This window comes from Medicago sativa, chromosome 3 (assembly GCF_051527215.1).
Source record: "Medicago sativa cultivar Bolivia chromosome 3, Bolivia_mono, whole genome shotgun sequence".
Classification (NCBI taxonomy): Eukaryota; Viridiplantae; Streptophyta; class Magnoliopsida; order Fabales; family Fabaceae; genus Medicago; species Medicago sativa.
The window spans coordinates 4,305,904-4,330,798 of NC_140751.1; the positions used below are offsets into that span (position 1 = coordinate 4,305,904).

The 24,895-nt window shown below is 34.2% G+C and overlaps 3 protein-coding genes and 1 long non-coding RNA gene across 5 annotated transcripts; 1 reads left to right on the top strand and 3 right to left on the bottom strand.

Annotated features, from left to right (window-relative positions):
- Window positions 1–1,765: 1,765 nt before the first annotated feature.
- On the bottom strand, window positions 1,766–5,041 carry LOC146935050 (DNA repair REX1-B protein). The gene is made up of 4 exons (XM_085750251.1): window positions 4,812–5,041; window positions 3,555–3,648; window positions 3,339–3,443; window positions 1,766–2,330 (listed from the first exon to the last, which is right to left on the bottom strand). Exons 1-4 carry the CDS (start codon window positions 4,982–4,984, stop codon window positions 2,061–2,063), a joined length of 642 nt encoding a protein of 213 aa, XP_085606377.1. The 5' UTR covers window positions 4,985–5,041; the 3' UTR covers window positions 1,766–2,060.
- A 683-nt stretch (window positions 5,042–5,724) lies between these two features.
- LOC146935051 (pentatricopeptide repeat-containing protein At5g04780, mitochondrial-like) lies at window positions 5,725–10,789 on the bottom strand. 2 transcript variants are annotated; one of them, XR_015030113.1, is made up of 3 exons: window positions 9,989–10,789; window positions 6,614–9,201; window positions 5,725–6,281 (listed from the first exon to the last, which is right to left on the bottom strand). XR_015030113.1 is itself a non-coding variant. In XM_085750252.1 (2 exons), exons 1-2 carry the CDS (start codon window positions 10,483–10,485, stop codon window positions 8,181–8,183), a joined length of 1,518 nt encoding a protein of 505 aa, XP_085606378.1. In that variant the 5' UTR covers window positions 10,486–10,726; the 3' UTR covers window positions 5,725–8,180. The 2 variants fall into 2 exon arrangements, 1 of the variants encoding a protein (XP_085606378.1); XM_085750252.1 differs by having other exon boundaries at window positions 5,725–9,201; window positions 9,989–10,726.
- A 1,049-nt stretch (window positions 10,790–11,838) lies between these two features.
- Window positions 11,839–13,830, top strand: LOC146935052 (uncharacterized). Its single transcript, XM_085750253.1, has 2 exons — window positions 11,839–11,981; window positions 12,743–13,830. The coding sequence occupies exon 2, from the start codon at window positions 12,757–12,759 to the stop codon at window positions 13,291–13,293; it is 537 nt and encodes a 178-aa protein (XP_085606379.1). The 5' UTR covers window positions 11,839–11,981; window positions 12,743–12,756; the 3' UTR covers window positions 13,294–13,830.
- A 7,285-nt stretch (window positions 13,831–21,115) lies between these two features.
- LOC146935053 (uncharacterized) lies at window positions 21,116–23,424 on the bottom strand. Its single transcript, XR_015030114.1, has 2 exons — window positions 23,041–23,424; window positions 21,116–21,312 (listed from the first exon to the last, which is right to left on the bottom strand). It is a non-coding gene; the product is annotated as an uncharacterized LOC146935053 (long non-coding RNA).
- Window positions 23,425–24,895: the final 1,471 nt, after the last annotated feature.

Below are 24,895 nucleotides of genomic sequence, written 5' to 3' on the forward strand. Positions count from 1 at the left end.
GTAAGGGCTGCCCATTTTGGCTCTTGGTTTTTTTGGGTGTTTTGTTCGTGCAGCTTGTGTGTAGTGCAGCTGCTGTTCTTGTATTGTTTCCCCGCGTGCTTTTTAGTGCATCTTGCACAAGCTCGTTATCAATAATATTTACAGTTTCAAAAAAAAAAAGATCGAGTTGATATCTTTCATGGTGAAAACCACAATCCCAAAATATTATTTCTTCTACTATTAAACTTATTTTCTTCCCATCAACGTGTCTTTAGTAGTTACTCTTTTAGCAAATCACCATAGTGCAAAGAAATTGATATTCAATACAAAGTCTTAAGAACAATGTTTTTAATACTAAAGTATATTAAATGTGGTTACTATCAATAAGTAGTATATGTGGTGACTATCAATAAGTATATTAAATGTTGATCACGATACCTGTTAGATGAGATAATAAGTTGATTTAGGCTAATAATTCCTTAATTGATGCAATAATTGAATATTTAAAGTTATATAATCGATTGAGTGATTGATTTGAATTGATTAGAAGATTTAGTTAGTAATAAATAGTTAGTGAGATGTAGGCAATCAATTAAGTTATTATAAGATAACCGATTCGTAGGTATTAGATACCCGATTAATAAGTGGATTGAGTAGGAGGAATAGTTAATTAACCTTAACTTAGTATTTAAAAGGAGAAAGACTTGTGTGGACCAGGACCACACAATTGGGTTTGGTCACACACATAGTTTTTTCTTTCTTTCTTTACTTTTTCCATTTTCTCTCTCTTCTCTCTTCTCTCTCTTCTCTCCCATTTCTTTGGTTGTGACCACACAATGGGATTTGGTCCCTGGTCCACACAAGTATTTTCCATCTAAAAGTACTTACTTTATAATAAAAGAATGAGAACTAAATGTAATTAGTAATAATAGTGAAGTTAAACGTGAGTTAGTTTGTCAAAAGACTTATCTTGATGTGTTAATTATTAATATGTTGACGATGAATGATAAGTTAATCCATGGTGACGTACTCATGTCATGGATATGAGTTGAGTACTGTATAACAATGATAGTTGATGGTGTTTATGTCATAAATATGTTGCATTAGTATAACGAGACATATTAGGGGTGTTGAACTGTGATAGAATTGACGATCGAGGATACCTTGGGGGTGTTGTCAACAAGAAGGTTTTAAGTAAAGACAGGACACAACTAGAAGGTTTTCTTTGAATACTCAATCACTTTGATTAGTCTCTCTTAGTTGCGGATTAGCAGGTGGCTTTTCTACCCATATCAACTCAGAGTTAGAAGGATCCAAGCGTCAAAGTTAGTTGATGATTAGAATGGATAAAATAATTATCATGCGACGATATACCTGAATCTCATTAGGTATAGGGTTGAGTTCTATTTTTCACTCCAGTTGGAGATTCGGGGACTGGGAAGAAAAAAACCGTCCCCGCCCCGTTGCCATAGCAGAGGACATATTTGTATGAGAGCAACTTTCCCTACCTTCTACATTTCTAAAACACCACACAAGGTTTTTGAAGTATACTTTTGACAGAATAATTTATATCGAAATGTACACGTGGATGGCACAAAAACAGTACTTGTGAACATCGGAAATGATTTTGAGATGAGGAAAGTTGCTCCCCCTAATAGGCAATTTTAAAATGTACTGATGATTAGCTTGACCTGGGAACAAATTGCAGAAATGAAACTACACTTGGTTTTCATTTCACAATGTTGAACAAATGACATAATTTTTAAAATAGCAAAAGGGGAAGATGTAAAGAACATGGATGATCCTACTCATTTATCATAAAGAAAAATTTGACTCGACTAAAACTTAAGTCTGAATTTGAGTACTCATCCAAATAACCATCCATTACAATCAAGTAATGAGGTGTTAAAAATACATCTAAATAAATTTTCTTAATCTTTTTTTGACCATTTTAATATAAATTACTTGCGACAACAAAATTCACGAACTGCATTTTAGTGCGCCTATGTACATTCCACTGGTTGTAAACACCTGCCAATATCTGTTAGCACTGAGCATTTTAATAATGAATCAGTCAAGTATCACTCTGCTTCAAGTGCTTCAATCTCATATCTGACTTCTTCTAGATGTTCATTGATGACCATGACAGCATCCTGGACACCTCTAATAGCTTCATTCACAGCATTATCATACTCGGCATCCGCTTCTGCTTCTTCAGTCCCAGAAGCTTCAGTGATCTCCTTAACATGGACACACTCATGCTCTGTTGGCTTTGTAAATTTGCAATTATCATGGCTTACCAGTCGTTCGGATGGCCGACCCGCTTTCTTTAACAGCTGAAGGGTAGCTGTCTTTAAAGTGAAGCAATTATCAGCAAAATACAAAACACTTGAATTAAGGTGAGTGCAGATTAAAAGCAACAAGAGTTCAAATCACGTCCACAATTAAAAGTAAGCAGAATAACTAACTGGTATCCATTATCATGTTATCCGTGCAAAATTTTCAAGGTCAACCAACTGCAAGCAACGTCACTTGAGGAAGAACAGCAAAGTAAATATAATCGTTCCATTCAAGTGATTCAACAAAATCATTACTGTTTTTCTTAGTGTGATCGGATACGTATTTGTGTAGAAGTAATGTGTTAAGTCTGATCAAGGAGAAGTTTTCTGATTTTGCACCAGGACTGAAGTTTTTGTATTAAGTAAGAGAAACTACCCTAATCCAACCAAGGGTGTTACACAGTTCATAATTTTTTTTTCTTCCGAAAACAGCTGATTTGAGGTAGCATGTCATATAGAAGGAAGAAAAAGCCTTAATCTTGGTATAAACGAGGATGCACTTTCGTAAAAAGTTGATTTAACTTAAATAAGAAGGCTACATTTAGATATTCACCAGGTTGAGCTAATATTTTAACCAAACAAAGAGAGCCTTAACAGGTTGAACAAACATGGAATTAAAGGAACATCCTTGAGGGTACGAAACTTCGATACATTTGACTAAACATTCCAACAGGATCAAGTTACTATGTCACTTATACTAATTATAGTTGATTAAATTAAACAGGTTTTCTGTGCTTACCACCTTAACAAAACACTTCAATAATTTAACAATAGAAGAATTGCCGAAGATTTAATGGTCAAATAGTTCCCACTCGATATACCAATAATGCACATAAAACATCATAAACATAAATTGTAGCATGTTTAAGTTTGAACTTTAACATTACCCAGATAGAAGATATAAAAAGAAAACAGTACAGAAAAGAACATTCATACAGAATGATCATAGGTTTTATGCATCAGTACAAACAAATGAAGTTTGTATTTAGTAGAAGAAATGTCCTTAAACTAGGGGCTTACCAGATGCAGTTTCTGCTTTTCCTGTTCTTGAACAGCTCTAAGGATTTGTGCTAGATCAATGCGGCTATAGTCAGGGCTCCGAAACAGCGACTCCATTTCACGGACCTATGCTAAATCAGAAAAGATAAAAAAAAAAATTGTTAAAGAATGCAGTAAAATTAAACAAAATATTTTTATATTAAAAGAAAACGATAATGTTAGGATTATGTGTCAAACCTTTTTTGAGCAATCATTAAACTCTGAAGTGATTCCACCACAAAGCTGCTGATAAGCCAATTCCCCTCCAGAAGTCATGTAGTCAGAAAATCCACTGCCAAGTGTCAAATTTCAATGTCATTATGAAACATTTGGCAAGTAACATTGACACACTATCAGAGATCCAATAGCCCTATTAATACATTGTATGAATTTTCATAATAGAAAAAGGTGCACACTGCACACTAGCATTACTCCCTAAGATTGAAGTTAACTTACGAGTATAACATAAATTTACAAAACCTTTTAAAAAACAACCAACATAAATCTAGAAATTTAATTATATTTTAGACTTTAATTACATAATATAAAAAGTGCTGTCAATAGTGTGCTATAACAGTGAACAGAGTAAATCAGTCTGTGGCGTCTACATGGCACACAATGGCAGAACCATCTAGTATAGCGGCTGAAGCAGCAGTCAAAATAATGGCTTCCGCAACCGCTATAGTACCACATCTCAGAATTAGGTCAAAATTCCAAAAACATTCTGGCAAGATTTACACGTTTGGGCTTTTCAGTTCGGTGTTTCAGGAATGTCGCAAATTAAATATACCGTAACACCGGTTAGGCTTCTCTCGCTGTCTCATTCTTGCTATAATTTTTCACAAATAGTCATATGCAGTTGCTGAGTTTTTATGCATTACGAATCTACTATACAATGTTGTCAAATAGTCACTATTGTGTAGCAGAATTTGAACAAATTGTTATTGTTCCGCAACACGCTTGTACAAACTACAGTGTTGTCAAATAACAACTCCACTGTTGACAACATTGATATAGCCTATGTTTAGTATCACGGCGAGTATGTCAGAATCACAACGACCTATTGTGATTTTCCAAAAGCTACACTTTTTAGCTTCTGTAAAATCACAATGGATCGCCGTGATTCTGACATACCCACCCTGATACCAAACACACATAGTTTAAGTTAGATTGACTGTATAAAAGTCCCGTGTAGGTAGCTCGGTTGGTGAGCTAAGCGACATTAAACGAGGAGGTCTCGGGTTTATCTCCGGAAACTAACATAACTACTAACATTACAAAATAACAGTCATCTTGCTCTCTGGGATTGATAACTGAGTCATTTTTAGCCATAGGTTACAGATCAAAAGATACTTACAAATAATATATAATATAAAGTAAAAAATAAGATAAAAAAAATAGAAATTAAGTTGAATTTTTGTGCAATTTCGCGGAATAAAAAACGAAGTAACGAACCTTTTGAGTTTGGAATAAGCTTGAGCTCTGCGTTGTTGAATATCGAGAAAACTACGAAGCAAAACAGCGATTTTGGTGGAATCAACTACTACTTCCATTGTGTCGTCGTTTATCGAAACCTTCTTCCCAAATTCCAAATCTTCTTCCATCACTCCGATTTTTCGCCTTTTCATTCAACTCACTCACTCACTCGCTTTGTTTCTTCCCTTTGCCAAAACGGCACCCTTCTTGTGTCGTTTGTAATTGTATTTTTTAACTATCAATTTAATTTTTCCTCAAAAAAACTGTCAATTTAATTTAATCACTAAAATATCCACTTTTTTTTTATCAACTCTTTTATTCTTAAAGTATTAAAATCAAAAACTTTTTATCAACTTTTTTATTCTTAAACTATTAAAATCAAAACTATTCTTCCATCCAATTATTTAGTCCATCAATTAACAACACTTGTTTTTTTTTTTCATAATAATTTATGGATTAAATTGATATATTTTTTTAATAGTTTAGAATCTTTTAGTTGATTTTAATAATTTAATGATTTAATTATTGTGAAAAGAAAATATTTTAAAGACTAGATTAATGAGAGATTGATAGTTTTGGAATAAAGTTGACGGAGCTAACAAATAAGTCAGCCCTATGAGTCCCAATCGCATAAATGGGATGATCAAACCAATTTTTTTTGTAATTGAGTTACTAATTACTAAATTGGTGAGTATTATAAACATTCTATTTATAACACCCACTCTATGACCGTACATTCATTCTTTTATAGCTTAAACACCCTTTTGGTCTTTTATCTTTACTTTACTTTGAGTGAATAACGTGGCACCAATTGCTAAATGCATTCCTCCAATAAATAAATAAAAAAAAAAACTAAATGAATTTCTTCTATTCAATGTAAGTAAGATAAATATTCAAGTTCACAAGAGCAATCATCCATTAAACCATTACTCGACATACAGCTAACGAACCAAAACTATTAACTAAATTCCTAACACAAATAAGTAACTTTCAGTGTGCTAACCAAGGACAATCAAGTTGAATATGCTTAGTGTGCGATGAAAAGTTGGATTTAGAAAAATTTAAATTGCAGATTTATTACTACAATAAAAGACACCGACAGTGGCACAAGATGCTCGAGATCCACTAATAATCAAAGCAACTGAATTTCACATGAAATGTCAGCAAGACAAGATGTTCAGCTTCGATGAAGTTCTAGATAATGTAGTCTGCTTTTTTGACTTCCAGAGATCCAATACATGAGGGAAGACCCTGAAAGATGGAGAAACCAGTTACAGACCTTCTGAATTCAGGACATGCCTCCTGGTCTGAGTGAGTGATGGCAGAAGTTTGAGGTCTGACTCAGAAGGGAAAAATAGTCATTTGGCTCTGCAACCTTTGATGTAATGCAGAATCCGATCTGCTGCATCATAATGTGCTTGCGTCAAATTCAAAACAGAGTGCCTGTTTCTGTTAATAGCAAAGGTCAATCAGGCCTAGTGTTGATAAGATAGAGTAGAGGGCCATTGTCCAAGAATGATTTGATTACATGAATCTTCTCAAGAATAACAACATGTCATCCACATAGATTAACAATGTTTTTTGAATGAGAATTACTAGACTTAACAAACAAAGAATAGTTTGAGTATAGCCCAAATGATGTAGGAAAATGATATTGATAGTAGAAGAGACAAGGCTAATCAAGAATCAGCTAGTAAGCATTTGTTTGCTGAAGCTGCCAGTAAAGTGCATAACCCAAATAACCATCACATATGTTTGGATCCTGTCCAATAGGAACGTACCTATTATTTCCATAAACCTTTTGGTCTATCTATAATATCCACTAGCATCCACTGGTTTGGATCTGGATGACCCTTAGAAACAAAGCATCCAAAGTCATTGAAGAGAATCGGAAAAACATTGATAGCAAGTTAGCAAAGAGTTTTAACAATAGCAACAAAAGTTGTTTACCACACTAATTGAAATAAGAGAGATAAATCAAGCAATACAATAATGACTTTGTATGTTTCATGTCTAATGACCAACCATTTAAATCTAAATCATTTTCAATAATTTAGTCTATCTTACATTTGTTCTACTCTGCTTACTAAGGTCTATATAGGTCTTCTCCACATATGCCCAAATCGTGGGTTTCTAGCATCTTAGTCATGATAGGTGCTGCCCTATTAGAGTAACTACACCTTTAGTTCAAATGTTTATGTATATTATTGTTGCCATCAGCTATACTAATCCTTTCCCTATAACTAACAATTGCCAGGCTGTCAGTTTGTTATGCTGAGCTGACACAGTTGTAACTGAACTGCATCTCTATAAATATGGGATTGCACCATTTTACGAAATCAATCAAGATCAATATAATAGAAAAGAACTTTTCAGTTCCAGTTTTTCTTTTTCTGTTATTTAGTGATGAACACTGAAATCTAAAATGGTATCGCGAGTATAATTTGATCTATGGAACCTGTTCCTTTTTTTCCGCCACGCCTCCACCTTCTTTGCCGGTGGTGTTATCAGTTCCTAATGGTGCATCTGTCAATTTCTCAACCAAGATTTCTGACAAGCTTGAATCTATGAACTACCTTCTGTGGTGTTAGCAAGCGGAGCCAGTGACCAAAGCTCATCGTCTTCATCATTTCCTCGTCAATCCTTCAATTCCGATGAAACTGTACACTATTGAAGGCTGTGAGAACAATTGAATCTCAGAAGAATATCTGAAATGGGAGCAGCAAGATCAATTGTTGTTGTCGTGGTTGCAATCCACAATCTCAAGCGAAATACTAACACGAGCCATTGGTTGCAAGCACTTGTGGCAACTATGGAAAATGATTTATGTGTAATTTCATGCACACACCAATGTTACGGCTCATCGGCTTCATTCTGAACTTCGCCGCTCTACTCTGGAAATCTGTTCTGCCTCCGAATTTCTACTTTGAACTCAATGATTCATCGATTCACTCAATTCAATTGGCGACTCCATTTCAATCAAAGAACAATAAGATATAACTCTTGAAAGCTTGCCTCAAGAATACGAGTTCATAATCTCGTTAATCAGTGGAAAATTCAGTCCTATTTCAAGCAATGAGGTTGAAACTCTTATTCTATGTCACAACTGGAACACTTCCGTAAACAGGCAACTGCTTCAATTAATTTACTTTGTCTTCTGCTGCATCCACCTTTCAAATTATGACTCACAATCCCCACAAAAGATTATTTGAGACATAAAGCCTTGTACACAATATTGGTCGACGGTCATAACCAAAAAGAATCATAACTTATAAGCATATCATTTAGCAAAGACATTACTTTGATGTTGATATCTTCCTAACTTTCAGATGAACTGGCTCTAATGTTCTACAAAGGCATGACAAAGGTATCATCATCATGTAGCAAATATCCTGCTCCCAAACCATTAGTTGATAACAAAGTATTGCTAATTTCATGTAGTATCTTGCAAATTATATGAGAAAGTGGGTGAGAAAGGTCCCCTTGGTAGAATTTATGAGCCCTTCCTGCAATATTTATCCAGCTACAGCCAGGAGTTTTAACCAAACCTAAATTCCTCATCTTTCCTCTAACAGTTGAAACGCCATGAGCCATACCACGAGACTGATAGATTCCCCACAAAGCTACATAGTTGCTAGTATTATTTGGCTCTAATTGAAATAAATGATGTGCTGCAACTTCTCCAATTTCGACATTCTTGTGCATGACACAACCAGCAAGAAGGGCACCCCACATGCTTCCTGTCACTGATGAAGATTTCATTCTTTGCAACAACTGAAGCCCTTCCTCAAGACGTCCACAACGGCTAGAAAGGTCCACCATACAGGCATAATGCTCAGCAGTGGGCTCTAATCCATAATCTGAGATCATTGAGCCAAAAATCTTCTTGCCTTGATCCAACAAACCACAGTGGCTACAACTAGCTAAAATAGCTGTGAGAGTAACAGCATTTGGTCTAAACCCCTCATCCATCATCTTCTCAAACAGAACAACTGATTCCTGCCCCTTTCCATGCATCCCATAACAAGATATCATAGTTGTCCATGTCACTAAATTTACATAGCACACGGTCTTGAAGACATTTTCTGAATCCTTCAAGCTACCACATTTTCCGTAATTATCAATCAATGCATTCCCAATGGGAGCATCAGCATCAAAACCAAAGTTCCTAACAATAAAACCATGCACTTCCTTCACTTTCAACAAATCCCCTTCCTTCCCACAAGCACTCAAAATGCTAGGGAGTGTCATGTGATCTAACTCAATCCCATTTCGATACTTCAACATTTCTCTGAAACAATGGACAGCCTCAGAATACAAGCCAGCCTTTCCAAACGCAGAAATCATCAAATTCCATGTCGCTGAGTCCCTACAAAACATATCAGAAAACCAGTTATTCAAGATAGATTGACAAATATGTTAAGAAAGAGACTAGGTAGGTAATCATTACAAAGTGCGTATGGATAAGTACCATTGGATTCATTACAAATTTTGACCATTGGATTCACTAAATGGTATGGACACGTACCATGTACCACTTCACGTGGCAAATGTGCATCGAAGCACATTAGACACAATGCCAGAACAAGAAAATGTTGTTGTGCCATCACATTTAAAGTGCTTCCAGCATGTTAGATGCGTCCACAAGTACAACCTATAGCTAATGGCGCATTGATGCATCACTAAGGGAGAGTTTGGATACACAAATCAATTAAGAACCTATTTAATAATTACTTGTGTATAAGTTGCTTGAGTGTTTCTACGATTGAAGAGCTAATAAAAGCTTGTGACAATAAGCTACATGTAGAAGCTTATCAAAATAAGCTAAAAACAATTAGTGGACATGCATAATAAGCTATTTTTAAAATCTCTTCCACATTTAGCTTATGAAACATAAGCTAAAAACAACTAATAGATATATAACATAAACTATTTTCATATGCTCTTCAAAAACACTTTCGAAAATACACACTCCATCCAAAATGAAATATAAACAAAAATGTATATGAACTTGGTTCAAACTTAGACCATATAGATGTACATTTTTGCTTATATTCCATTTTGGATGGATTAGCCATAAGATAAGTTCAAACAAGACCCTTACTGGGCGTATAACTATAACGATGGTACATAAATTATAAAAACATTTTTCATACCGAGGAGCATTATGATTGGAGAAGACAGACAAAGCCTGAGACATGGTCCCACATTTGACATAAAACTCAAGTACAGCGTTATTTACAACAACAATTTCCTCATAACCAAGCTTTACAACCAAACCATGACACATCCATCCCAAGCAACATTCATCTATTCCAATAGCAATTTTAAACAAAGGAGGCAATGTGTAATGATCCGGCAACAACCCACATCGTTTAAAAGCTTGAAAAACAGTTAATGCATCGAAATACATTGAATTATTAGTGTAAGAAGCAATCATGATGTTCCAAGAATGCATGTTTCTTTGTGGCATTTTGTCGAACAGTTTGCGAGCGTGGCTTATTAAGCCTAACTTTGTGTAGGCTAGTAAAAGGTCGGTTTCGAGAATGACGTTTGGAAGGAGAGATTGGAGGAGGGTTTGGGCATGGCACTGTGAGACAGTGGAATGGGTTTTGCAAGTTCGAAGTAGTGATGATAAGAGTTTACGTGACATTGTTATTGACTGTGTTGTGAATTTGGTTAAGCAAAGGTAATACTCATGATGGTTTTAGTGTGGTAAGGTTTGTGGTTAAAATGTTTGAAAATGTTGATTGAGAAGTGCTATGAATTTGGTTTAGCAAAGGTAATTCTCACAAATATTTATAATTTTGTATGAATTTGGAAGATCAATACAACAGCTAAAGTGACCGGTGTAAGGAACACATCATCATCTCAACGTTATTATGGATAAATTTACTAACATGTCAAACAATGAAGGAGTTTTTGATTCATTAAATTGATCAAGAGTAACACTAGACACAAATGAAGGTTTACTATTTATTTTTCTCGTAAAAAGTAATGAAATTCTTGAGCGCAACTCATAACTTAGTTGATAGAAATATTGTAATATGTAGAAATTTGAGTCTAACCCCGACTTATATTGATATTTAAATAAGGGTTAATTATGTTTCTAGTCCCTATAAAATAGCGACCTTGTAAGTTTAGTCCCTACTTAATTTTAATAACATTTTTAGTCCCTAATTTTGTTTTTCTGCACTGAGTATTAGTCCCTACTCAATTCAAATTTGTTTAATTTATGCTTAAACTCTTAAATTTTTGAACAATTTTTTGCAGACATGTTTAGAACATTACTAAAAGTTCGTCCGCAAAAAATTATCGCAAAATTTGATTTCTACATCCAGATTTTATTACTTTTTATCTTTAACTTTTGTCGTTTTAAAAAATTCATATTTAATTCATTTCATGTCAGAAAATTCTAAATTTTAGTAAACGAACCTTTCATAGTGTTCTAATCTTGTCTCAAAAAAATCGTTCAAAAATTTAAGAGTTTAAGGATAATTAATTAAACTTTGTTTTAGCAGGGACTAAAATTATAAGTAAATTTTTTTTTATAGGGACTAAAAATGCTATTAAAATTAAGTAGGGACTAAACTTACAAGGTCGCTATTTTATAGGGACTAGAAACATAATTAACCCTTTAAATAATTTAGTTGATTTTTATTTGTTTTATGAGATGATATTATTAACTTTTAAATTTTAATGACACTCATTTTGAATTTTAAAAAGTTAGAAGTATATGTTCAAAATAGTGTGTTACATAACTAATATTTGATTGAAAATGTTGATATTATTACGTCAATTTACAATTGTGTATGTGAATTTTAGTGACGTTTTTCTTTTCGTTAATTCCTAAAAAAAAAATCTCTTTGTTTAAAAAAAGAGTGTGGCAAAATCATAAAGAAATTCCAAACTCCAAATCAATGGCCAAGATCTCTTTCTCCTGTAAGATCAAATTCTAGCCTCACGATTACTTCAATTTTTCCATAATACTTTCTCTCTCTCTCTCTCTCTCTCTCTCTCTCTCTAACTCTCGGTTCTCTCTCTCGATACTTTCTCTCTCTCTCTCTCTCTAACTCTCGGTTCTCTCTCTCGTCTTCTCCACAAACGGCGAAGACCTTCTTTGCCACCATCTGGGTTCTCTCCATCTCAGTAAGTTATTTTCCATTAATCATGAAATTAACACTGTTTTAATGTATTTAATTGTTAACTCCCTAGTCTAATTTCACTTCTTCATGATCAAATCCCATTTCCCCCAAAATTCTATAATTTGAAATAAGTATTTAGTGTATTCATTAAATGAAATGTATCTAAGTATTTTACAATGAATTAAAAAACATAATCTCATTTTTATGCTTTAAGAATTGTTTATGTATAATTGCATTATGATTTCTGAGTTGCTTGAAAAAAAATTCATGAATCAAACCTTATTGTTCTGAGTTCATATACTTATATTCATTTTGAAGATGAAGTGTTTAAAATTGAAGTATTTCACATTTGAATCATTTTCAGGGGTTCTATTTTGGAACAGTCCCTGTTTGAAACTTGTTAGAAATATTGAGGCTGATTTGTTATTCATAGAAAATATTGAGGCTGATTATTAGTTAAATATGTTAGTGGTATTCCATCAAATTTTCGTGGGTTTTGTTCGAGATTTAAGTGCTCAAAAGTGATTTTAATGGAGAACTGAACCTTCTGAATGTTTTTTTTTAAACTAGCTAAGATATTTTAGATTTTCTTCACTCGTTATTGATGATTATATGAAACTAAAAATACGATTATCGTGGATTTTAGGATTTGTTCCAAACAAGAGGATTTGTGAAATATGGTTCGAGTAGTTGTAACCGGAGTAGTACTTTTTACGTGATAGTATGACTGTTTGCCTGTTTCTGACATTTCTCTGCTGAATGCAGACAACCTTGTGAAAATGATTCTTGACAATCATGACATTGAGGAAACTCATTATGAGGTTCTCAATGTTAAGGAAGATGCAGATTATGAAGAAATTCGTGCTAGTTATCGGACTGCTGTACTCAGTTTACATCCTGATAAGCTATTGAAGACATTCGATACATCCAGCAGTGATCAAACAAGTACGAAGAGTTTTCTCAAGGTTCAAAAGGCATGGGAAATTCTAAGCGACTCAAGATCCCGTTTATCATATGATAAGGAGCTGCAAAGATCAAGGCGGGATGTCTTGGCTGCCGAAGTTGCAGAAGATTTAAGCTTACAGGATATGACAGCTGAAGACGCTGACGAAGCATTAGAACTGTTTTATCAATGTCGATGTGGTGATTACTTCTCTGTCGACTCGTTGGAATTGTTGAAAATGGGGTATTCCTTATTGAGAAATGGAAATAGTATATCTATACTCAATGGTGATAATTTACCAGGATCCGTAATTCTTCCTTGTGGATCTTGTTCGTTAAAAGCTCGTTTGATACTCAGCATGGATAACAATTGAATTATTGACATTTTTTGCGTGACTGAGGAGGATTGAGGTTATTATTATGTTTACAGAAGATAGCAAACTAATGGTAGCTGCTCATTATTCAGTGTTGTGAATTGCGAGTTGTGGAAAGTAGCAAATGGTTCAAATTTCTCCATGCTACGGTACTATAGCCGCTATTTGACAACACTTCATTGAATTGCGTATCGCAGGACATTAGTTACGTTATAGCGCTGTTGCGTCGCTATATGCTACTTGACAACATCACCATTACTGAAAAAAATCTTGTGGCAGAGACACGAACTGCTATTTTCATGGTAGAGTTCCAAAATTTGGATTGGGTGATATTAGTTTATACTCCACTCACTTACTATAATCAATTCACAGTATTAGAAAAGTTTTTCTTTTAAACCAACAAAAATTGAAACGATTTCAAATATGTACTATTTGAAAATTGAGCACCAGCCATGAACTACTACAACTGTGCTTAGCTATTGAGTGATCTATCAGTTTTAATATTTATCCTTGTGAAGTTTCTAACTTCTATACTCACATTGTGATTGTACTTTACTATCCTTTGGTTAATTTCTATGATTATATATTAGTATGATACCTTTAGAGAGATACCTAAGAGGAATTTTTAAATTTACATACAAATAAGAATTTTGCCAAAAAAGAGATGGTAAATTTGATAATGTTGTTTCTTAACAATAAATTATAAATAATTACCAACATCTTGAAGTTGAAAGAAGAAAAATTCGCTTGCAATTATTTTATTAAACATGCTAAGTCATGGTTTAGTGCACATCCTTAGTTTCATGTAACGGTTTTGTGCACATCCTTGTATATATACATTTTTCTAGTATCAAAAGACTAGTAGGGTAGCAATCTTTAGAATTTCCCATGCCCTTTTTGTGAGAAAATTGCTCTTCTCACGAACAAATTTGCTCACTCCCACTTGAAATGTCCAAACTACATCTACGTGACTTAAGTCACGTTCGGTACATACAACGTGAGTTAAGTCACGTTAGTACGTTGTACTGTTTGGGGAAAAAACCGTGCAGTTCCACACTTCAACGTCCATCTTCTTTTCCTCTTCACATCCAAAAACCCAAAAAAATGTGAAATTTTGGAGCAAAATCTTCACTTGAAATCATTGCAAATCGTAAGGAAACAAGTTTCTACGCTCATCAAACGTCAAAATCAGGTAATGTGAAATCTAAACTCTTTTGATTTTGCTGGATTTTTAGCTTGGTTTGTCATTTCTCGGATGCAGGTTGGGCGTGAGTTAACTCACGCTGGAGGTCAACGTGGGTTAACTCACGCAGGTGTAAGATCAACGTGACTTATGTCACGCAAGTGTTAGCTCAACGTGACTTAAGTCATGTTGGCGCCGAATATTTATATTTTTTCCTTGTTATTTTTTTTTATTCAATAGACATAGTGATTTGTTGAAAAATGTGGTGGATGATGGCGTTGAGCTGAAACCGGCCATAATTGAAGCTTCCGGAGAAGTTCCGTTGATGTCAAACCAGCCGTTAATGTGAAGTTTAAAGTCAAAATTCCCTTTTAAGCTCACATTGAAGAAAAACCTAATCTGGTACCTACCGGTGTTACCAAGCTTCGCGGTTATGAACTAAACACCGCTTCATTTTTTTAACAAAGGAAAGATGGCGATAGCGAGATGATTTTTTTGGTTGGGTTCATCGACAAGCGGCAACGACGAGATTTACTATATCTATAGATAAATTTAGTTTAAAAAAATCCAACATTGACGTTGCAATGTGAAAGGAGTGGCGTATACACCAAAGCTTGAAGGCACAATGTAGGGATTTCAAGAGGGTTTTTCAAAATTTTATTGATCCTCTTAGCAAAATAAATCCCATTGAAATTGATCTTGATTAAATCATTAATAAAAAATCAACACATGCTTATACAATTTAAGGATTATGTGTTTACCTCTTGAAGTGCATAACCTTTGTAGTAGAAATGTTTTTAATCACGAGCAAAACAACGTAGCGATGCCTATGCTCAGTCCACATGAACATAACTTCTCTGATTACCGTGCTAGCCAATTCCAACGGAGATTCAGAGAGACAAGATTTAGAGAGACAACATAATCAAGAAAATGGAGAATCATCTTTCAACAACTCAATATGAAGATAATATCTCAAGCGTTGTTAATTTGGAGAAGATTGTGGAGATAAATCAGATATCTCTTCAAAGTCACTGCCAAATAAAGCTTTTGAGTAACTAGTATAAAAAATTATTTGACTTTCTTCGTCTCATATACGATTGTCTTTATGAGGGGGAGACATAAACATGTTCTACACTCTTTTTCCCTTAAGCAAGGTTTTATTCCATTGGGTTTTCCTGGTAAGGTTTTTAACGAGGCACATTATCACACAAAATGATGTTGTACTCTTTTTCCTTTACTAGAATTTTTTCCCATTGGATTTTTCCCTAGTAAGGGTTTACTGATGCATATCCTCGATGGACATCCAAGGGGGAGTGTTATGAATATTATAAGTGGATGTCGATATAACAATTGGTTATTGGGTCATACTATTAGCTTATTGGGCCATATTGCGCTTGCTCCCCAAGTCATTAGAATTCTGCTCTTTACCCAAATAGTTTTGCTCACTCCCAAAGTAAAAGTCCAAAATGCCCCTACGCAACTTAACATGCGCTAGTTATACCGTTCCTTAAGTCACGTTCAGAATACACTAGCGCATGTTAAGTCACGTAGCGTGACTTAACATAAGCTCAGAAATACACTAGCGCATGTTAAGTTGCGTAGGGGCATTTTGGACTTTTACTTTGGGAGTGAGCAAAACCATTTGGGTAAAGATCAGAATTCAAGTCATTATGCTTGTTCCTCAAGTCATTAAATTTCTCTATAAATAGAGCTCATATGTAACTTAATTGAAAACCACAAAAGAATAATAGAATATTTCTCTCTCTTCTATCTCTTGCTCTCCTTCTCTTTACTTGTTCTCACTTCCTTAGTTTTATAACAAAATTAATAAAATTGATTTTAAATATGGGTGTATAAAGCATTATGGAGGTCAGTAGGGGTCAAAAGTATTTTGTACAAAACTTAATAATCACATAATCCTACACTAGGTAAAGGGGTGAATCGTTTCTAAATCATTTCACTTTATTTTCATTCTTTATTTCTTCTATACATGCTTTACATCATAATCCTTCATGTGCTTTAAATTTAAAATGAACAATTACAGTTATTTGATATTTATCAACCATATACTAATTTAAATTACACCATTTACAATTTCTTAAGCAAACCCTAGGAGTGCGGCGATAGTAATAAATTAGGCAGGAGATCATTTCTTAATTTATATTTCAAATCAATGTTTTAAATCATTGATTGCATGTTTATTCCATTGGTTTATGGACTCGATCTTGTTGTCGAGTTATAGAGTATTAAAACAAAGAAATATCCCAGGAGAAGGAAAATCAACATTTGGGACGTGGAGACGGTAAGAAATTAGGTATGAGGTCCTTTCTTCATCTATATTTCAAGTTATTTTTGTAAATCTCTGATTTCATGTTTTTTCTATTGGTTTTTGAAATTAACTTTTTTGTAGAGTTCTAGAATGTGAAAGTACAAAAATATTCCAAGAGGAGGAGAATCAACTTTGGGGTCGAAGATCTCGGTGAATCACACAATTATGTCGTTTGCATTTTCTTAACACCAAAACTGTAGGAGCACGGTGTAATGAATTAGGTATGAGATCATTTCTTCATCAATATTTCATGTAAGTGTTTCAAATGATTGATTACAGTTTTTTTTTCTATTGGTTTATGAACTCTAGCTATTTGTTGAGTGCTAGCTAGAATGTGAAAGTAAAGAAATATTCCAAGAGGAGAAAAATCAACCTTCGGGGTCCGATATTTGGCTGCATTACAAATTAATCTTGAAAGATGTAAGTTGATTTTTTTCTTGAAAATTGTAGTGAAAAGGAGAATTATCTTGCAACTTACATTCTGATGATTAGTTTTAAAGAACAATACAATCAAATATATTGTCTAAATTTAATATATATATATATATATATATATATATATATATATATTCCCAGATTTTTTTAAAAAAATCTCTTGCATGTATATTGTTATGAACCTTAATATACATTTTTGAGTACTCTTGGTTTTGATATTTTTCAAAAAATTTCAACAATTGAGAAGATTTCAAAAAGTTTGAAATGGCATGAAGTACTTGAATTGATTAATATACAAAATGCTTATAAGTAGACGTGCACCAAAATATGAAGAGAAGATAACAAAAATTTATCATGATTCATGCAAACAAACATTAGGCTATGTTCAGTCGTCACATATAATATGACTTTCCACTATGATGCAGCAAATATATAATGTTGGGAAAAGTACTAACTATCATTGATGGGCTTGGGAGGTGCACCAACAATTTTGATAACGGTGGAAAATATATGAATTTTACCTAAGTAATGTTAAACTATTTTATAATACTGTTACTTACGTAATAATGCTAATCATATTTTTTCTAGCATATGTTCAAACATAATATATAAATAATCAAGTTTATCTATTGAAAACAAGTTTGTTATCATCAAAATAAAATGTATTAGGTCTATTTTCTTCCTATTGTTCTCCCATTTTGATGATTGAAAATTTTAATGGATAAAATTAAGCTTAGAAAGGGATTAATAATATTAATAAATCATTAAGACACCGAGAATATTAGTCATCTCTTTAATGTATCAAACATTTTATTCATTCATAGATAATGTGTGATTAAGCACTCACACATGAGGCAAAAAAAAAAAAAATATACATATATGTTTCCGACTCTAAGAAGTCCAACATTTTCATTACATTTTTCAAAACATTTTATTTTAGTTTGAGAAATATATTCCATTTCCTATGAGTTGACTTCCTCTTAATTTTTCACAAGAAATATAGAATACCATTTATAAATTTATAAAATAGATTCAAGTGAGAGATCGGTGGGATTCAATGATTAAAATATTTTTGAATTTTAGTTCCATTAACTTCTAATTTGTATTTATCTTTGTTGTATTTTTTTTTTTAGAAACGAAGATGATTTTGACCAATTTTTGTTGTTGTAAATGTCACTATCTAAAATACATATTTAATATACATGTGAAGACTACATGAGTATAATATGTATGTGTGTGTGTGTGTATATACATACATACATATATATATATATATATATATATATATATATATATATATATATATATATATATTGCTAAGCCAGTAGATTGGGTAGGTATCAAGGGGAAGCAACGACATCCCAACTAGGTTGACACCTTGAAGAACCCCCATCCTATGTCGCCAATCTCAAAGAAAAATTTTATTTAAAAGAGAGGAAAAAACCTAGAACGAGGAATCCCACTCCGGTCCAAAAAGAAGTCAATATGCATAGGCTGAGGCAACACATAGAACCAAACCGTTCCCTGAAGTGAATGACCTATATTAGCTAACAAATCAGCGCAACAGTTTCCTTCCCTGAAGATGTGTGAAGTGATAACTTGAATCCCTTGGTTACAAGCCTTGTGCCAACGGTTTCGGAGCGTGACAGGTACCTACGACCGGTTTTTGAAAACCATCAAAGCACTCGTCGAATCACTCTCTAACCAAACGTTTTTCAATCCATTTTGAGCGGCATATTCATTAGTGATATTCTTGTTTTAATTATTTAAGTCAATTAATCATAGAGCTAGCAAATATCTATCACTAGCAATCTATTTAATAGATGTTTGAAAAAGTAATTTGTCCCTATATCAAGTGTCAACTTGAGCATTCTTTTTCTTGATTTAAATCATAATCAAATTCTAAATAAGTGTAGACATACATAGTTGGACCGTCAATATATTCCTAAAGACCTCCAGAAGGGCTTTTAGACCCTCTCGTAGGCGTCAGTGCCCTCCAGAAGGGCCTTAAGGCTCAAGGCGTGTCATCCCCAGGGCGCTGCCTCTATCCGCTTCTAGAAGTCTCTAGAATACGCCCTAAATACCCTTGTTACTTATTGCCTAAGTAACCATAAATCATGCCCATAGAGGGCTATAAACAGTGGCGGAGCCAGAAGTTTTAGATTGTGGGGGCAATACTCATACACTATAACACTAAAATTACTATTTTATCAAAAAATGAAAACTTATTATTTGAGTTTCTTTAAGATGAAAGTAAAATAAACATTTGCAATTATACTTCCTCCTTATGAAAACAAAAGTGTCAATATTTTTTGTTCTTTTTATCAAAAACATTGATAAACTTTCAAATGTGTTATAAGTTAATGTCCTTATTTATTACGAGAGAATATTTAAAGTAAGTTACTTATTGGAATTAAGAGTAATTATTATAGGAGTATCAAGCCCACATGTCCTAGGTAAACTGACAAAAAAAATGCCGAAATTGATACCCTGGACGTCGTGACTGAGGTTTGAAACCTGAGTCATTTACTTGTTTGTGCAGTAATTGTCACTTCTTCTATAAAAATATAAATAAAAGTAAGGGTATCCATGGAATCGGTTTAAATTTATAGGAGTATGAAATGAAAAATAACTATTTTCAATGTTTTTCATTAGTGTACACTAATAATATTTTTTTCATGTATTTTGTTTCTTATAAAAATGACCGGAAGAAATATATAAACGAAAGAGAAGTAATTATACTTTTACAAAACAACTTTTATCTAGAACAAAACTACTCTTATAAAATATTAATGTATTTACATTTTTTGTAAATACAAAGTAGAAGTTATTGACTTGAGAATAATGCAATTATTAGTGTACAATCATAAAACTTAATTAAGATTGCATTGAAATATTATGATTCATTGTTAAATATATAAATGAATGAGATATTAAATAATTGGACTAATTTTAATTTGGTAAGATGAGTATTTTCTTTAACTTGGTAATGGGGGCATATAGTTTTTTTAACACCAGTATATACTAAATTGAAAATAAATAGTGCAGGCACATGCCCACACAAGGGTGTAAGTGGCTCCGCCCCTGGCTATAAATACAACCCTTGAGAGCCTTCTCAAGGAATGACCAATACAATACAAAGTCTAATTACGAGTATTGTACTTTTGCAAGTACAGTAAATACCCTTGTTACTTATTGCCTAAGTAACCATAAATCAGGCCCATAGAGGGCTATAAATGCAACCCTTGAGAGCCTTCTCAAGGCATGACCAATACAATACAAACCCTAATTACGATTATTGTACTTTTGCAAGTACAATTGGAGCCGTCTGTGGGTAGAGGTAAAACTAACCTTGATCATGTTTCTGAATTGCAAATTGTGTTTTGGGAACCCTAAACCAAAACTCTGAATCGTAGCCTCCAGCTGTGATTTAGAAACATCAACCAACAACAAACATACTCTAAATTGCATTTCTCACCGCGATTTAGAAATCTTTTCTCACTCTCTCATCGCCATGACCGAATCCTCCGATCATGACGCCGTCGAGGCGATGAAACTCCAAACCCTAGCAGCCGTATTCTTTTAAATCGCAAGTTTTAGTTTTTGATTTATTTATTCTTTGCACGCACGCTGCCATAACTGTCGTTGCTTTAATTCCATTATGCGTATTAATTTCATATGCAATTTGTTGGTGCCATATTATAAGATAAGTTTCATAACCTTTATTCTTATCAAAATCTATTAAGTATTCAGAAGTGTTATTTTATTTTGATTGCCTCTGCCATTGTTTTATCACTCTATTTCAAAGTAAAGTTGTAACACCCATACCAGACGTATCTAGAAAGTCTGGCACGAGCGTTAATATTAGTACTGGATACATTAAAATATACAACAATTAAAAACTTCGAATGAATAATATTTACATCAAGTTACGTTCGTATAAATAATAATACAACACAACTCATCCATACATAAAATACATCCTTGAAGTCCATTACGTCCTGCGGCTTTACGAACGAACCCTTAAAGTAATATCCATCCGGCTCCGAACATGCATAAACATCCTGCTTATCTGAAACAAATAAGGATTGGGATGAGACATAATGTCTCAGTGAGTTCCCCTAAATCCTAGGCTATAGGCAACCTCAAGGGGAAACCTACGGTTACCACGTGTCTACATTACAACCTGGCGGTTGATTATACGTGTGTGGGGACTTGTATACTAGACGGTAGTGCATACTAGAGTCGGCATAGTCTTCTCTCACATGTTATAGGCTTCACATCCTATACGTGTCATGGCGGTCGAGGGGGAAATCTAAAACCGCATTGCCAAGGATACGCTTTACGTATCGAGGCCTAAACATAACATAATCATGGCACGATTCTAAACCGGACGATAAGGGGAAACCTAAGATCGTCATCGGTATCATGTTCATAGCTTGCTCTAAACATAACTTGTTCTTGTTCTTACACATATTCATACATGGCTCGATCATGAGCATAAACATAACCATAATCATAATCGTAACATTCATAAACGTACTTAAGTTCATTCATATTGGTTAGCGTTGAACAAACAATGTTATCTTGATTCATTTTACGGATAGTCCCGGGTGGAGTAACCCCGAGTACAATCCCATACATGACCGATGTACGTACATCGGACTCCCTCGGTGTCGTGCGGGTCCCTTGCGGCTTGAACCGTTCCCCTTAGGTCGAGAACCTCCCGTATCCCCCTGGCGTGGATAACAAGAGACACGAGCACCTACGTCTTGTTTACTCAGTGACATGCGGGTCCCTTACGGCTTGAATCGTTCTCATCATGAGAACCCCTTGTATCCCCCTAGTGTGGATATCAAGAGACATGTCACCTACACATATTAAATCATGGTCTTGTCGTGCATAAGTTAAACATATTTATATATACTTGCTTATTTATTACCTCGGACCCTTGAGTCGATCCGTTTAGCGGTAATCCTATACTTGTTCATGCTTGCTAAAACTTACTTGATCATATGCGAAGAGAATATACTTCGCGTCTTATCCTACCTAGGATTCTTACTTAACTTCTAGTTCTCGACAACTAGTCGAGGCTCTAGTTATTTCCCTTACTTAAAGAATATCTTGCTACCCCATTTCATATTGCTTAACATTCGCTCTTGCGTATCATCTATAAACAATCATTGTTAATGATTTGCCATGCCTCAATCTTGTTTAGAACCTTGTTTGGAATTGTACATTAAACACTTGGAATTGACAGGTTCATTTTTCAATAAAAGTTTGCAAGAAACGAAGCTCAAAATACATTTCGGAACCTCCGGAACGTTTTAGAACATTTTCACAAAGTGCTGTATAAAGCTGTGAACATTTCAGAACGTTTTCATAATAAGTGCTGTCAAAAGCTGCCTGGACGCTTTGAGGACGCTTTTGAGGACGCTTTAGCGTGCTGTGGACGCTTTTGGGACGCTTAAGCGTGCTCCTAAGCGTGCAGTTCAGTAGCTACGACATTTTAGACGCTTTAGCGTGCTGTGGACGCTTAAGCGTCCTGCCATCAGTCCAGAAGTGCAGAAAACGTATTTTTACATAAAAATCTCCAAATCCAAGTGTTCTAATGCATCCTACACTTCCAAAACATCATACAAACAGCTTATATCATATGCATGGCAACAATTAACAATAATTGCTCATAAATGACACAAAGGGGCAACTAGAACCCTAAAATTACATACTAACAAATTCATGATTTTCTCACAAGAAATTGCATAACCCAAGGGAGGGATAAGCTATCTATGGAACTCACCTAAACATGTTGTGATCTTGATTTCCAAGCTTCAAGCATCATCTTCACTATTCATGACCAAACCCTAGTTCTTGATTCACTTGCTTTCTTTGTACATACCATTCCATTCTTGTTGTTTTCTTGCAATATAAAGCTTCATGATCCTTGCTTGATCATCTTGTTCCAACCCAAAGCTTCCTCACCAAAACCCTAACTTATTAATTCAACCAATCTTCCAAACCCTAAGCCAAACCAAGCTTCCACATGACCATGTTATCTTGAAAGGACAAAGATTAGAGCCTTGCTAATTGAGGAAGAAGATTTGCAAAGGTTTGATGAAAAGAAGAAGAAAGGGGGCGTGAGAGAAAGAGGGAAGGAGAGAAGAAAGTCTTTGGCATAAGAGAGAGAAAGAAGATTGGAAAATAAGATATTTTGGGGTGCCATGACCAATTAAATATCCTTTCCACATGAATTTATCATTTTGCCCTTGCCTTGAACGTGTTTAAAACGACTCTGATACTTTTCTTGTAAAAAGCTGACATCTCATAAAATATTTTCCATAAACTTATTTTCCTTAAACTTTAATCCTTTGGCACGATCGACTGATAATATTCCGATATTGTCAGGCGGGATATTACATTCTACCCCCCTTAAAGAAATTTCGTCCTCGAAATTTAGAAATCTCCTACCATTCACCATGACTAAACTCTGCCTCTTTGGTTTCAATTGTAAAATATCTTATCATGCTGACTCCAACGAGTTCCAAACATACTTCTTATCAAACATGTAATTCCTCTTCTTTCTTAAAACCGTAGAACTATCTCAAAACATCGTGCTAAAACTTACCTGTGAATTGGTCGTCTCGGACCCATAACTTATCCGCTTAACATGAATCATTCATATAGTAACTTAACATTAACTTGACCACTCAGGATTTGCCTTTAAACTGGAGTCTTACCGGAAACCAGGTTTGCCCTGCAGTGCTTACTTGTAACATTAAAACATCTTTTCATGCATACATAATCTTATTGGGTAAACATATAATTCATACATCAGTTTACTTACTATTCTTTGAGACACATGCCTCTTACTTTCATTAATCATCTAGACGATTCTACGAATCTCTTATCTCTTTTCAGAGCCTTAGGAAATCTTCCGATTTCGTTGCAATTTATTGCATCTTACTGCACCCAAACTAATGGGTATCTCATGAAGCTTGACATAAAGGAGTGAAATCAAATTGTTACTTCATCTGACAATCTAATAACCAACGTTGTGGTTAACATGTTCTTGAAACTTTCTAGCAAACTTGCACATACATCATACATTCTTAACACATTTATGTGTATCCCGTAGGATATTGGCTTCATACGGACATTGTTGTTCCATAACATGTGCATACTTTCAAGTACCGCCTCTTGTTAAATGATAACGATATGTGTTTAGCATTTTTCTTGAAGAAATTTTCTTAAACTTTGGTATTCGGGTTCTTGGAACGAATATATACATAACTAAAAATATTATCATTTCCAAAACTGAATTTGTAATAGCACCACAGAACCACCGGACGAGTTTCTATATTTTGAAAAAGATTTAACAACTCGCCCTAAACTTGTCCATAACAAGTTGGTCCTGAAGTTTGTACGTCTTAAGTGAGGTTACTTACGACGTATCTTATCAGTTTCAAAAATGTACAATTCTATGAGTTTAAATAAAAACATCGTTCCTAAGTTCCTTGATACCAATCTTACCTTTAAAAGTTATAAATCATGCTTTAACATATCTTAAAAAGTATCATTTTCACTCAACAAGTATTGCATACGAAAGTATGATTCTCATTACCTAAAGCTCAAGAGTTGCATCTCCTTTCTTGATA

Excerpts from the sequence above, each read along its gene's own strand:
- LOC146935050 (XM_085750251.1), bottom strand. The coding sequence starts at position 4,984 with ATGAAAAGGCGAAAAATCGGAGTGATGGAAGAAGATTTGGAATTTGGG. Across the intron at positions 3,649-4,811 it reads GCTTATTCCAAACTCAAAAG|TGGATTTTCTGACTACATGA; the intron begins GTTCGTTACTTC and ends GACACTTGGCAG. Across the intron at positions 3,444-3,554 it reads TTAATGATTGCTCAAAAAAG|GTCCGTGAAATGGAGTCGCT; the intron begins GTTTGACACATA and ends GATTTAGCATAG.
- LOC146935051 (XM_085750252.1), bottom strand. The coding sequence starts at position 10,485 with ATGTCACGTAAACTCTTATCATCACTACTTCGAACTTGCAAAACCCAT. Across the intron at positions 9,202-9,988 it reads TCCAATCATAATGCTCCTCG|GGACTCAGCGACATGGAATT; the intron begins GTATGAAAAATG and ends TATGTTTTGTAG.
- LOC146935052 (XM_085750253.1), top strand. The coding sequence starts at position 12,757 with ATGATTCTTGACAATCATGACATTGAGGAAACTCATTATGAGGTTCTC.